The 12,626-nt window shown below is 48.6% G+C and overlaps 7 protein-coding genes across 7 annotated transcripts; 4 read left to right on the top strand and 3 right to left on the bottom strand.

Moving 5' to 3' along the window:
* Positions 1-6: 6 nt before the first annotated feature.
* On the bottom strand, positions 7-889 carry BDV38DRAFT_250219 (CCDC12/cwf18 family protein). The gene has a single exon (XM_032054929.1). It carries the CDS (start codon positions 766-768, stop codon positions 154-156), a length of 615 nt encoding a protein of 204 aa, XP_031912264.1. The 5' UTR covers positions 769-889; the 3' UTR covers positions 7-153.
* Positions 890-1,112: 223 nt separating this feature from the next.
* BDV38DRAFT_284199 (pentatricopeptide repeat protein) lies at positions 1,113-3,527 on the top strand (the record flags this gene model as incomplete). The annotated part of the gene is made up of 1 exon (XM_032060215.1): positions 1,113-3,527. One exon carries the CDS (start codon positions 1,113-1,115, stop codon positions 3,525-3,527), a length of 2,415 nt encoding a protein of 804 aa, XP_031912263.1.
* Positions 3,528-4,410: 883 nt separating this feature from the next.
* BDV38DRAFT_250214 (putative transcription initiation factor TFIID subunit 13) lies at positions 4,411-5,566 on the top strand. Its single transcript, XM_032054928.1, has 2 exons — positions 4,411-4,827; positions 4,894-5,566. Exons 1-2 carry the CDS (start codon positions 4,461-4,463, stop codon positions 5,340-5,342), a joined length of 816 nt encoding a protein of 271 aa, XP_031912262.1. The 5' UTR covers positions 4,411-4,460; the 3' UTR covers positions 5,343-5,566.
* Positions 5,567-5,751: 185 nt separating this feature from the next.
* Positions 5,752-6,189, bottom strand: BDV38DRAFT_116739 (uncharacterized protein). Its single transcript, XM_032051050.1, has one exon. It carries the CDS (start codon positions 6,105-6,107, stop codon positions 5,787-5,789), a length of 321 nt encoding a protein of 106 aa, XP_031912261.1. The 5' UTR covers positions 6,108-6,189; the 3' UTR covers positions 5,752-5,786.
* Positions 5,926-7,449, bottom strand: BDV38DRAFT_116743 (eukaryotic translation initiation factor 3 subunit F). Its single transcript, XM_032051051.1, has 3 exons — positions 7,210-7,449; positions 6,438-7,150; positions 5,926-6,354 (listed from the first exon to the last, which is right to left on the bottom strand). The coding sequence occupies exons 1-3, from the start codon at positions 7,312-7,314 to the stop codon at positions 6,135-6,137; spliced, it is 1,038 nt and encodes a 345-aa protein (XP_031912260.1). The 5' UTR covers positions 7,315-7,449; the 3' UTR covers positions 5,926-6,134.
* A 73-nt stretch (positions 7,450-7,522) lies between these two features.
* On the top strand, positions 7,523-10,119 carry BDV38DRAFT_116749 (U3 small nucleolar RNA-associated protein 25). The gene is made up of 5 exons (XM_032051052.1): positions 7,523-7,735; positions 7,786-8,165; positions 8,221-8,417; positions 8,486-9,063; positions 9,125-10,119. Exons 1-5 carry the CDS (start codon positions 7,632-7,634, stop codon positions 10,038-10,040), a joined length of 2,175 nt encoding a protein of 724 aa, XP_031912259.1. The 5' UTR covers positions 7,523-7,631; the 3' UTR covers positions 10,041-10,119.
* Positions 10,120-10,415: 296 nt separating this feature from the next.
* Positions 10,416-12,092, top strand: BDV38DRAFT_116527 (DMT family transporter). The gene is made up of 2 exons (XM_032051048.1): positions 10,416-11,048; positions 11,115-12,092. The coding sequence occupies exons 1-2, from the start codon at positions 10,671-10,673 to the stop codon at positions 12,060-12,062; spliced, it is 1,326 nt and encodes a 441-aa protein (XP_031912258.1). The 5' UTR covers positions 10,416-10,670; the 3' UTR covers positions 12,063-12,092.
* Positions 12,093-12,626: the final 534 nt, after the last annotated feature.

Below are 12,626 nucleotides of genomic sequence, written 5' to 3'. Positions count from 1 at the left end.
GATATCGGTGTCCACATAATAGAACGCAAAATGTCCTCAACGCCTTTTCGATGCGCATTGCCAGACCCAACAGCGAGCGCCTTAAAAACCGGATGTAGAAAGAACAAAGGATCGCAAAATACCTATAATCACACCTCTGGTAGGGTATCAAGATCATGCCAGGTCGTCTTCCTCGCTTTCCCTCCGTTCATCTTCATCCTCCCTCTCACGTACATGTATGCCCTCGACCAACATTTCGCCCTCTATGCCTACTTCCTCTCCTGTCTGGCCTCCATTGGCCCCCGCATCTTTACCCTTCACCGCACGCTGCGCATTTTCTATCCTCTGTCGCACGAGCCTTGCAATTGCGTTTTGCGTCCTCACATTGAGAGTGGTTAATTTCTCGTCTAGATCCCGTTTTAGATCCCAATTGGGCTTCTTCGGTTGAAGTTTGAAGAGATCTATAGGTTGATCCGCCTCTTCATCCTTCTTGGCTTGTTCTGCAGTTGCCTTAGCTATTTCCGTAGCCTGTGTTTCCACCGTAATTTGTCCGTCTGCGGGGGCCTGGTCAAATCCTAATTTTGGGCCACGGGTTTCTGCGTCATAGTTTCTTCCGGAAAGAAATTTGGTCGTGACATCGGGGGCAGCATCTTCCAGCTCGTTATCTTTATCGTTGGGTTCTGTTAATGGCTCTGGCTCTGGTTGCTTTCTTTTAAGCGCCGCGAGCTTTGCAAGTCGAGCTTTGCGTTCTGTTGCCGCCGCGTCGAGAGTGGCATGGTTGGATGACATATTGGGAAACTCGATATATATTAATAGGTAGATGAGGTAAGTCAAAGCAAGCGTTGCAGGGGAAAAGAATGAGCTCCCCCGTTTCAGGGTCAAAAGTATGCGACAATTTTTAGCATCGCCCACCGACTAAGTATTTCTTGACAATGTTATCGGAAGTGGTGCGCCACACTCCGGGAGCATCAGCCACGCTAGCGCCAGAATCCGGCGGCCGCGATAAATCGGCATTAGTTTCTTCTCAAGCTTCTAAGGTCCAACATCTACTTTCCCGTCCCTGAACGGCTTTTCCTGCTATCCTGCTGGCGTCTATGTTCAATGCAAAAGATCGCCAGATCACGAAATCCTGAATGTCATTTTGTCCCCATCATCTCCTGCGTTCCCGCTTCAGCGCCGGGCTACAGTCCCGTGCTCCGAAACATAGGTTGCGTCTAGGGCATTGGTATCGCCAAAGTGCGAAATTTCCAACAGTACGACATGTCACGAATCATGCGTCGACATCGAATATTCCACATCATTGTGCATATGACTCTGTTGGCAACGATCTAACCCCTCGGTCTGACTCTAATCCAGCTTTAATTCGCGAACCGAGAGACACCCGGACTGAGGTTAAAGCTCATAGCCTTCAAGATGCAGTTCCTCATCCAGTTCAGGAATTCGAGGATGAAATCGCAGGGGGCTCATCATTATCACATCTAGATGGCATTCCTGGCCCTTCCATATCGTCATCTGGAGAAAAGGGTCACAATAATCAGGAGCGCAAATTCGTCTATGCTACCCGTACCGTGGTCGACGGGAAGGCGAAGTATATCTACAAGACGAGACAGGTGAGCCAGGAGACGTATGATTTTCATCAGAGCATAAAGATGAGATCATTATGCTACGATCGCGAAGAGATCCATTCATGGAGAACCACTTATAGTAAAATATATCGAGCTGCGCTTTCCGACATGGATATACAAGGGTTTCCCGCGTCGCTGATGCTCGATGATGCCGATTTAAGTCTACTCGAGAAGATCAAAACAGACTGCTTGGGTAGGTTCCGTGAGGCTTGGGATGCATTGGACAAATCCACAAAGGCTCTACACTGGAAGCGTTTATCATTATGGCTGTTACAAAATGCCCCGCATCTGGCCTTGGAATTTCTCCTTGTTACCTGCCAAAGTGCGGACAAGCCTTTGTTCGTCATGGTTTCGGATTGCTTCCTCTTTCTAGATAAATACCATGCCGGTGAATTTCAACACTGGGAAAAAGGGGGCCACAAATACGTGTCCATTCTACTTACTTGTCTAGACCCAAGCAATTGGCCTGTTGCGCATCTTACGCAAAAGGGCGTCCGGCTCTACTTGAAGAAGGCTGGTCCCGAGGAGCTTTACCATGCCTGGGCCATCGTGGATGAAAGGAGGAATCATATAGTATCCGAGACGTGGCTTTGCTTTATGCGCCGGTTTACGGAACTCGGGGATATCTATAAATCATTAGAGGCACTTGAACTTGTGCGGAGACGGGAGCAGGATAATTTTTTGATGGATTCTCAAGGAGTTATGCGTCACTGTTGCAAACTTCTATTACTCGACTCTGTTCAGGATACTCCGAATGGGCGCAATTTCTATATCCTACCCAAGCTTCTCAAAATGGGGGTGCGACCTGATCGGGATATGATGAATATAGTTCTATCCAACGCTTTCAAGACCGGTGATCCGCAGGTGGGATTCGATATGTTCCGTTTCATGAGACGGCAGTCGCTCGAGCCTGATTCGTTTACCTACTTAACCTTGCTTAGCGACGCGGTGACTCGTGGTGATCGAGAGCGTGTTCAATCACTGATACAAGATATTAGAGCACGTGGGCTGGAGAAGAACGATTGGATTGCGAGCAAGATATTTCACGCTCATTTTACTTTCAATGCCAAGCACCATGATCCAAATGACGACCCCAATGGAGTTTTTTACTCACTACTGGATATGTACAATCAGTTATATGACATCACGCCGTTAAAGGAGCTTTCTATCATTCCGCCAGAATACACCCCTCCCCCGGGAGGTGATAATCTCCAACCATCTCTCATTGCTCTGTACCTGATGATCGCGACCTATCTACGGTGCCAGAAACGCATATCCCACGCTCATCGCGTCTACACTAAATTCAAAACCCTTGTCTCACGGGACCACCCAGTCATAGCTCCACTAGCCTCCACCGACCATACTTACAACGAGTTTTTGGTAGCTTTTCGGGATGATCCTCGCGGGCTGCGACCGGCTGTGCGACTAGTAGAGGATATGCTGCACTCTTCTAACCAAGACCGGGAACTCGACGATGGGGTTACCGTTCATGGCAAACCATCAGTTCGGACTTGGACAGTCCTGATGAGCGCCTTCACCTTCAATAAACAGCCACTTGCCGCGGAGAAGGTTCGGGAGATGATGGCCAAACACCGAGTAGAATATAACCAGGTTACCTGGAACACAGTCATCAACACCTATGCAAACGCGCAAAATACTGCTGAGGTTGCAAAGTCAATTAAGGCCATGGAAGCTCAAGGCTATTCTATGGATTCATATACAATGAAATGTCTCCGCTACCTCCAAGATCCAGAGCGCCTATGGATTGCGGTAGAAGAACTGGACAAGGCGACGGACGCTCGCCACGATATGATGGCCTCTTCTGATCAGAGGCCTTTGGCGGAGCATGAATTGGGTGAAGATGAGCATCTGTTGGAGCAAGGCTTGCAACGTCTGTGCGAAAGAAAGGAGTCTGCCCGTTGAGATACCCTTGTATAACCATTTATTTTCTAGTGTCTTTCTATCTTCATGCATTTAGAGCGTGGGTTTCCGGAAAAGAATGCCATTGGCACGGGGAATTGATATATGTGAGGATATTCTTGGTGTATAATTATCACTTATGTACAATACACATGTAAATAACCATGCGAACTCCCTGCAAGATATAATAATGCCCAAACCACCAAGAAAGGTTCTTTAACGCCGATTTCTGGTAAGGTCTTCATTCATAAAAATTAATAGTGGAAGAGCTGTTCAGAGAGAAACGGGGGTAACCAGCAAGCTTTCAACCTCCAAAGAAGATTGAAACCTAGCTCATGTATATTAGCCTTACTGTTACCTCAACTTACTACGTTCATATGATGTCGTCAAGCACTCACAGCCATCAAGATGCAGCAGATACTGACATACGGACTAAGCCGTTCACCAATTCGTGCACACTTCCAGAATACCCCGAAGAAGCTTCAGATGAGGGTGTTAGTCTCATCTCTTAGTTGACATCATGGGGTAGACGGGTGATAGAACCTACCCATGTTGATTACGGTCCATGATTCCTGGCATGATCGAGTGGGCATAGGTACTCGTGCAAATGACAAGCAAGATAACCAACAGGAGTGATTGAAAGTTGAACAAGGCAGACTATAGGAAGGATTATTTTTAGTCGGCAATCATCCTATTGAAGTCGAGCCTGTCTAGATAGGCAGGCTTCATTCACAGCTCATTCACTCACCATCTTGTTTGAACAGCCTGGGAGTGATCCGTTTCCCTCCTTGAGCTTAACGCCAGTGACTTAAAAGACACCGGTTTCCGTGCAAGTGCTAGAACAATCAGGAGAAAACAAAGGCTGATAGAGACCCAGATACTATCATACTATCTTGTCTACACGTTCTGTCCAGTGAATCAGAAATTCTGCCTCTCATGTCCATCAACCTTCCTCACCGCCCTAGCCACCGTCCCAATGTTAAACCGCCTACCAGTAGAGCTCGAAGGCTTCTGCCGCCTCCTCTACGTACAGTGCAGCGGACATCTCCAGCTCCATCCGGTCCACCTCGACAGCCAAGTTCTGGCCATGTGTCGAGCCAGCTTGCCCCTCCCTGGCCGTTCAACCCTCAAGAGACAGCTCTAATCCGCGCCGGTTATCGCCCAGCATTCAAACCCGACACCGCCAAGAACGCGGATTCTACTGCCCCAGAAGCCGACTCTCGTAAGCACAAGAAGCGCACCATGGCTGAACCAAGAGCCCGTGCCGCTAGGCACAAGGGTCAGATGAACTTTGCTGCTGAATGTAGGTTCTGCCTCTTTCGTTTTTTACAACTTCCGTTACTTACGTCATTGCGTTTTCATTTGATAGTGCGTCTCCTCCTTCTCGCATATGGCGATCCAAGCCCGCACCCGTCTTTCCCTTCGGAGCCTCTTCCCGAAACAGTTCGTGTGCTCGATGAGATTGTTACCGATTTTGTCCTTGAGATGTGCCACGGCGCAGCTCAGTATGCCGCCTATTCGCGCCGTCAGAAGATCAAGGTGGACGACTTCCGATTCGCGTTGCGCCGTGATCCCAACAAGCTTGGTCGTGTCCAGGAGCTATTGCGCATGGAACGCGAGTTAAAGGAAGCTCGGAAGGCCTTCGATCAGAATGATGACCAGGTTGGAAACTTGAAGGATGCTAGCAAAAAGGAACTCGAAGATTTGGGCGAAGGCACCGATGGCAAGAAGAGCAAGGGAAAAGGAAAGAGAAATGTTAGAAGGGACTCGGATGCTACGGAGGACACGACGGTTTCGAAGAAGAGAAAGACTGGTTGACCCAGTTGCCGTTGACCCTGCTTCGCTACTTTCGATGTCGTTCTATTCTCCAACATTATTTTCGGGCGTTCTGGTTTAGGTTACGAATATTTATTAAACATAGGGGATACCATCTGTTGTTATTCGAGAGGCGTTTATTGGGGAAATTTTTTCTAGCCTTTAGGTTGAGAGCTCAAGACATTAGATATTAAGCGATCCTTTCAGCAAGCCATGCACTACTAAATGACGACATTAATCTTCCCGCCCGGTTTCTACAGATAACAGCTCCGATACTCGTTGGTTCAGTACGTATGTCCATTCATCATGATTGACATGCCGGTACGAAAAGCCGGCTTCGTAATCATCAAGTCTACACTATATCATCGGAGCAAATAAGGCCGATCTGCTCCTGTCATAAAAAGGGTCTCAAACCCTTGCTCTTCCCATTTTGCACAGCTCTTTTTTTCAATCGCTCTGAACAAAGCCAGATTGACTCCCATACGCCATGCTCTTTCTGGTCCCTTTATTTTTGCTTTCGTTCGTCCATTCGTTTTCGCACTGCCCCAACAATCGCGGATGAAATGTCATAAATGCCATAACAGAGACAAGGATGGGAGCAGAACCGAAAACAAACTTTTTCCACAAGAAACGACAGCCCTGGACAAGATAGAACCCTAAACACATATCAAGGGGAAAAGGGATAAACAGAGTAGCGGGATAATAGATGCGAGAAGTAAAAATTGGATGCGACAAGAGATGTAAAGAGAAAAGAAAAGGTGTCTTCATGGATAGCCTTGGTTTTACGTTCCCTCTTTACGCGCGAGCCTCCTCTCCACTTCGGTCTTGAGTCCGCTGCTGCCCTCCGCGGCCTCCCTTGCCACCTCTCTGACCTCCGCGCTGGCCGGATTCTGCATTACCGGATTCGCCGCCAAGGGTGAGCTGGGCAGTAGCTAAGCGATTGGACAGCTCCATCTGTGTACGGATGGTGTTGGCCAGGTAAGACACAACCAGAACGTCCTGGATGTGGTTGTTGCTGTAAAAATGGTTAGCATTAGGACGTAGTGCGCAACCCAGCATGATAAAGGATGAAGATCGGAAGGGGTTGGGAAAACATACAAATCCCGCTCGATGTCGGCAGGCTCAACCTTGGGCGCCAAAGCGAGAGCGTTGAGAAGGAACTGGCCCAGTGCTGTCGATGCAGGAGCTTCCTCATCGATGACAGATTCGACATACTTGGAAACGCGGTCGATCATACCAAGAACCTCCTCGACGGCACGCTCAAGAGCCTCGATATCGGTGAAGATGTTCGCAGCACGGCTTTCAGCATCGCGAGCGGCAGCAATAGACTCCAAACCACTCTTTTCGGTCTCGCCGTAGCGAATCTCGTGGGGGACGGGGATAAAGGCAGCGCTGTCAGCGGCTCTCTCTGCCGTCACACCGACAGGAGCAGAAATGTAGGCGCGGGTTTCAACATCCTTGCCAGGCTCGGTAGAGACAGTCAAGTGGACAGCAGGGTGAGGGAAAGTTCCATCACCTTGCCCGCTGTAGAAGTTCTGGATCAAAGCGGAGAAGGTGTTCAACTCCGACGAAGTGGCGTACCAACCGACCAGCACTTCCTTCGGGTTTGCCTTGAGATGCAAGGCAAGCATTTGCTTCTGGTATTCCATGTCGACCTCAACCTGATCCGTTGTCTCAGTATGTCCAACAGCGAATGTCGTACGAATTTCCACCTCAGTTCCATCCTCTGACCTGGTTCCTAGCAGGGTTCCGATGACACGCTCCTGGTCGGCATTGCGACGGAGGGAATGATCAAGGATCGAGAAGAGAGCCTGCCATGGGGCATCAGCACTTCCATCCTTTATTTATCCTTCCGATAAAGCAAACGTACCTGAGGATGAATGACAACATTCAGAGGGGCGGTTGTCGGTGCAGACCCCACTGCCATCGGGCCCAAAGGGCGAGCAAGGTGAAGGAAAGAATCAGTTTCAGCCATGGTGGGTAAGAAGTGTTAGATGCGCGAATGACCGTTCTCTCTAGCTCTCGACTCTTTCGCTTGGTATCTTCCTCGGCGTGGTGGAGAGTAACTCTCTTTTTTTTATCAATTCTTCCGCCCGCTAGACTCTGCGCCGACGGAGGTTCTGCGAGGCTCAAATTGTGTGTGCGCGGCGGGAATTTCGCGCTAAGATAAGATAAGCCTCCCCGACCCCAAAGAGAGGGAGGAAAAAAAATAATTCGAGAAAAAAGGCCCAAAGAGTCTGGTGCCTTCAGAGCTGCATTACCAATCCTTCAGGTGCATATCTTCTTTCACAAATGGCTCCCCCTCGGAATAGAGGTCCTAAGGGTCGTGGAGCCCGACCTGGAGCTCCTGTAATGAGGAGAAATGGCTTCACAACATCCCGGGTAGACGAGATAGAGTAAGCTTCTCCCATTGGGTTCACTTAGCCAAGCTAACCAGCCTACCCAGGTCAGAAGTATCCTCAAGCGGAGAGGAGGGTCAGTTCGAAGACAACCTTGGAGATGAAATGGACTACGATGGTCCTATGGACGATGCATCGTCAGACAGCGATGAGGACGAGGAAGATGACAAGTCGGCCCGTCCATATAACGAATTGCTTCAGCTACTCAATACAACCGCTGAATCTAAAGGGCCGGCGCGCAAAAAGAGGAAGACTGAACACAAGGATGATAAAGGAGACGCAGCTCGGAATGACACTGTCGTCGCCGCCAACAAAGAGAAATTACTAGAAGATGACGACTTGCAGCAGCAGGAACCTTCTGATGAGGAGGAAGATAACTTAGATGAGGCTGACGCCGATGGTCAAGCCGACAGTGACAATGAAGATGGTACAGTTTCCCAGTCTATCTGGCTGAAGAGAAACCACTTGCTGATATAGAGCAGATAGTGACCCCTTTGAGGCACATTTCGCAGGGCAAAAAGAAGACGAACTGCCTAAGCAAATCAAGGCTGTAGGGGACAATAAATGGAAAACTGTGAAGAAAGAGCTCCCCGAGGATTTGAGATTGGTGTGCGCTGCTCCCGATACGGGAAGCGATCTGTCTTACCTACCTGCGATGAAGAGCATCCTGAATTTAAAGGTAAGCAACAACTATCTGACGACCAGATGGTACGTGGAAAACAGAGTCAGTTGCTCACTATGCTACAGCTCAAGAAAAAGTTGAAGGCGCCTGCTCTGGAGCATATCTCCCAGATCAGCGGCCATGCCCAACAACTCGCCCCATACATCTTTGACTATCAAGACGTCTTGTATGGCGCCAGAAAATCGTCTAACTCGGCCCAGTTACGAGACATTCTGGCAGTTCATGCCGTTAACCATGTATTGAAGACCCGAGACCGTGTGCTCAAGAACAACACTCGTGTCGCAAAGGAACAAGATGCCGACCTTGATCTGCGGGATCAAGGATTCACCAGACCCAAGGTGCTGTATCTTCTCCCGACTAAACAAGCTTGCGTACGTGTCGTCGAGTCAATCACCCAGCTCTTTCAACCTGAGCAGCAAGAAAACAAGAAGCGTTTCATGGACACTTTCTCTGCAACGGACGACAAGTCCTGGGAGAGTAAACCGGACGACTTTCGAGAGTTATTCGGTGGAAATGACGATGACATGTTCCGACTAGGCCTCAAATTCACGAGAAAGACAGTCAAATTCTTTGCACAATTCTACGCTTCAGATATGATCCTTGCCAGCCCACTTGGCTTGCGCACGATCATGGACCAAGCTGAGTAGGTTTCCCGAGAGCGTCCTCGCTAATGAAAGCCTAGAACACATGCTAACTTACTGTAGTGCGAAGAAACGTGACCATGACTTTTTATCTTCTATTGAAGTCGTTATAGTGGATCAAGCCGATGCCCTTCTCATGCAGAATTGGGATCACGTCGACTATATCTTCAAACATCTCAACTTACAGCCAAGGGAGGCGCACGGCTGTGATTTTAGCCGCGTGCGAACATGGTACCTGGACAACAACGCACGATATGTCCGCCAAATGATCATGCTGGCTTCTTTTATTACCCCAGAGATCAACTCGGTCTTCTCCACACATATGCTGAACGTCTCTGGTAAGATCAGGATGACACCAGTATACGCTGGAGCAATCTCCGAAATCCCACTCCCAGTATCTGTGAAGCAGACCTTCTCCCGTTTCGACAGTCTCTCGCCGGCGAAAGACCCAGACGCGCGATTCAAGCACTTCACCACGACCGTGCTCTCATCTTTAGTCCGCAATATCACATCGGGGCGGGGGAACAATAACGGTGGAACCTTGATATTTATCCCGTCGTACCTAGATTTCGTCCGTGTACGCAATTACTTTGCTACTTCCGCGCAGACCACGAACGTCTCCTTCGGGGCGATTTCTGAATACTCGGACACTCGAGACATCATGCGAGCTCGTACGCACTTTATGAATGGTCGACACTCCGTATTGTTATATACAGAAAGGTTCCACCATTTCCGGCGGTACCAGGTCCGTGGTGTCAAGCGTGTCATCATGTATGGAGTGCCAGAGAACCCAATGTTTTGGGGGGAGATTGTTGGATTTCTGGGTATGGATCCGGCAGCGATCGATGAGGCGGCCGAGGGAGGTGTCCGCGCACTGTTTTCCAAGTGGGATGCACTGAAATTGGAGAGGATTGTTGGAAGCAAACGAGTCGGCAATATGCTGCGGGAGAAGGGAGGTGATACCTTCACATTTGTTTAGATTCGAGTTAGTCCAGAGTGGTAACTCTTTTTTTATACTGTATTTTGTTATACCAACGACTTATCAGATTCATGTTTCTTTGGGTCTGACATGTACTGTTATTGTACACCATGTACTTCTTTTTCCCTTACAAGACTTGAGCGATTTGTGGTATAAGATTAAGAATATCTGTGTTGGTTCTGGATAAAATTGTATGTAGAGAAGTGGGTACGCCGATCCACACCCACATTTCCAGTCTCTCTGTCAAACATCATTTGACGCCGATAGCGCTCCAAAAAGTCACACGGCGGCTGCACATTGGAGGAAATGTTCGCTCTTCTTTTTTCTCTTTTTCTTTTCTTTTTGTTCAGCTTCTAAACGAATTCAGCTGACTTTCTTTTTATTATTTTCTTTATATCTTCTTTAAAAAGAATAAACGAATGAATGAATGAATGAATGAATAACTAAATTAATTAATTAATTAATTGAACTACTACAGGAGGAGATCCATTAGTCATTGAGCAACCCCGATTTCTTTGCTTAAAACCGTCTACTTTATACCTATCTCTTTTTCCTTCTCCTCTATTTCTTCGGTTCTTCAGCCTCCAGGAGACAAGAAAAGGATTAAATACCAGCTCACATCGACTGAATATGATGCGTCCGTCGGCGTCTAGTCCGGATGAGAGCCAGCATCCTGTCGAGGATGTCAGGTCCGAGTCAGTAGCCAAATCCGACCCTCGCAGTGTGTTCTCCGCGGTGTTCGGTTGGAGCAGAAAGCGCCGAGACAACACCCATGAAGATGAAGATGAACGGAGACCCTTACTCGGATCAAACTCGCCAATGTCACCGTCACCATCATCATTATCATCATGGTGGAAAACGACATGGGATTCGGCACAGGAACTCTGGCTCCAGGGTAAGGGAATGATCCTTGTCATGTTGGCTCAGTTCTTCGGGGCTTCCATGAATGTCATGACTCAAATTTTAGAAAGAAAGGGAAGGAATGGAGAAGGGTTTCATCCGTTTCAGGTATGAATGATCATTTGGCATTATTATTTTTTTTAAAAAATATCTCCCCGTACTAAACTGGAACAGATCCTGTTCGCCCGCATGTCCATCACAGTCATAGTCAGTTATCTGTACATGTGGTACACCAAAGTCCCTCATCCGTTTGGGACCCGCCCTGTACTTCATCTTCTTCTGCTTCGTGCAACCGGCGGCTTCTTTGGCGTTTATGGGCTTTACTACTCCGTTCAATACCTACCACTGTCAGAAGCCACAGTGTTAACTTTTCTGGCACCTATCCTTACCTGCTACGCCTGCTCTCTGTTCATTCCCAATGAGTCCTTCACACGCAAGCAACAGCTCGCTGGTGTGGTGTCGCTAGTTGGTGTGGTTCTGATCGCACGGCCTTTCTCGCTTTTTTCAAACGGAAATCCCCCCGGCAGCGGGGAGCAGCCTGATTCAGAGGATGAATACCACCATATTCTAGCAATCGTCATGGCGCTCATGGGAGTCATGGGGGCGTCTTGCGCGTACTCGACTATCCGAATGATCGGACAACGCTGTCATCCGCTAGTGTCCGTGACATATTTTTCCTCGTTCACGACTATTGTGTCGACCGTGGCCATCCTGGTGATGCCTTCCATTGCTCTGGAACTACCGGGCACCCCATTAGAATGGACGCTGCTCTTGAGCCTTGGTGTTTGTGGGTTCCTGCTGCAGTTCCTCTTGACCGCTGGTCTGTCGTACGTGCCTCCGCCAAGGAAATCGTCGACGTCGGAACAGCATCGTCGATATGGAAGCGATGGGAATGATGAACCAAAGGCGGAGTCGCGCAGCTCATCCGGATCGCGGGCCACGTCTATGATATATATGCAGATGGTCTTTGCTTTGTTTTATGACCGTGTTGTGTGGGGAAGTACTCTGTCTCTCTTGAGTTGGATGGGATCTGGTCTGATCTTAGGAAGCGCCATCTATGTGGCCGTCGTCCGGGAAGCGCCCGCAGCTGCCACTAGGGAAGATGAGAATGAGACGAACTGAGTACTACTAGGAAACGGAAACGGAAATGGAAATAATGAAATTGGCCGCGTACGACGACGTCACGACTTGCATAAGCGGAAAGGAATGAAGGCCAGGAAAGAGGACGGGCGGGGGAAGTGGGAGAAAAGACAACTAATGCATGCCGGAGCTGGCGAGGCAAGAGCTATGACGATCTGAGGGATCTGACAGCAAAGCAATAATACCTTTCTGATGGTGATGATGACTATGTGGTGCTGCTGGCGGCAACAGCGGCAAAAAAAAGTCTGTGATTGATTTGATTGTCTGCTATATACTACTATATAGATAGACATGTTGTATTAGACTTACTCGTACATGGATAATAGATGATGATTTTCTTTACATACCAAGATACATAAGTAGCACATAGCTACTACTGTACTCCGTAGTAGTAGGAGCAACTAAGTAACCCTCAATCCGGACGCTCAGGACAGGTTGCAGGCCGTGCGTCGCATTGCAGCAAAGTTGAGGGCTGGGAGAACTGTTTTTGGTGGCGCCCTACCGGTGGATCCACAACGTTTCGTTCATTGGTGGTGGACGACAGTG

This window comes from Aspergillus pseudotamarii, assembly GCF_009193445.1.
Source record: "Aspergillus pseudotamarii strain CBS 117625 unplaced genomic scaffold BDV38scaffold_36, whole genome shotgun sequence".
Classification (NCBI taxonomy): domain Eukaryota; kingdom Fungi; phylum Ascomycota; class Eurotiomycetes; order Eurotiales; family Aspergillaceae; genus Aspergillus; species Aspergillus pseudotamarii.
Note: the sequence above shows the minus strand (reverse complement) of the source record. Positions and strands in the feature narration are given on the sequence as shown.

Bases quoted from the DNA above. Each gene is read 5' to 3' on its own strand.
- BDV38DRAFT_116739 (XM_032051050.1), bottom strand. From the start codon at position 6,107: ATGAAGACACCTTTTCTTTTCTCTTTACATCTCTTGTCGCATCCAATT.
- BDV38DRAFT_250214 (XM_032054928.1), top strand. From the start codon at position 4,461: ATGTCCATCAACCTTCCTCACCGCCCTAGCCACCGTCCCAATGTTAAA. The intron at 4,828-4,893 runs GTAGGTTCTGCC...TTCATTTGATAG, and splicing joins GATGAACTTTGCTGCTGAAT to TGCGTCTCCTCCTTCTCGCA.
- BDV38DRAFT_116743 (XM_032051051.1), bottom strand. From the start codon at position 7,314: ATGGCTGAAACTGATTCTTTCCTTCACCTTGCTCGCCCTTTGGGCCCG. The intron at 7,151-7,209 runs GTACGTTTGCTT...GCCCCATGGCAG, and splicing joins ATGTTGTCATTCATCCTCAG to GCTCTCTTCTCGATCCTTGA. The intron at 6,355-6,437 runs GTATGTTTTCCC...CCATTTTTACAG, and splicing joins GCCGACATCGAGCGGGATTT to CAACAACCACATCCAGGACG.
- BDV38DRAFT_250219 (XM_032054929.1), bottom strand. From the start codon at position 768: ATGTCATCCAACCATGCCACTCTCGACGCGGCGGCAACAGAACGCAAA.
- BDV38DRAFT_116749 (XM_032051052.1), top strand. From the start codon at position 7,632: ATGGCTCCCCCTCGGAATAGAGGTCCTAAGGGTCGTGGAGCCCGACCT. The intron at 8,166-8,220 runs GTACAGTTTCCC...GATATAGAGCAG, and splicing joins CGACAGTGACAATGAAGATG to ATAGTGACCCCTTTGAGGCA. The intron at 8,418-8,485 runs GTAAGCAACAAC...ACTATGCTACAG, and splicing joins AGAGCATCCTGAATTTAAAG to CTCAAGAAAAAGTTGAAGGC.
- BDV38DRAFT_116527 (XM_032051048.1), top strand. From the start codon at position 10,671: ATGATGCGTCCGTCGGCGTCTAGTCCGGATGAGAGCCAGCATCCTGTC. The intron at 11,049-11,114 runs GTATGAATGATC...AAACTGGAACAG, and splicing joins AAGGGTTTCATCCGTTTCAG to ATCCTGTTCGCCCGCATGTC.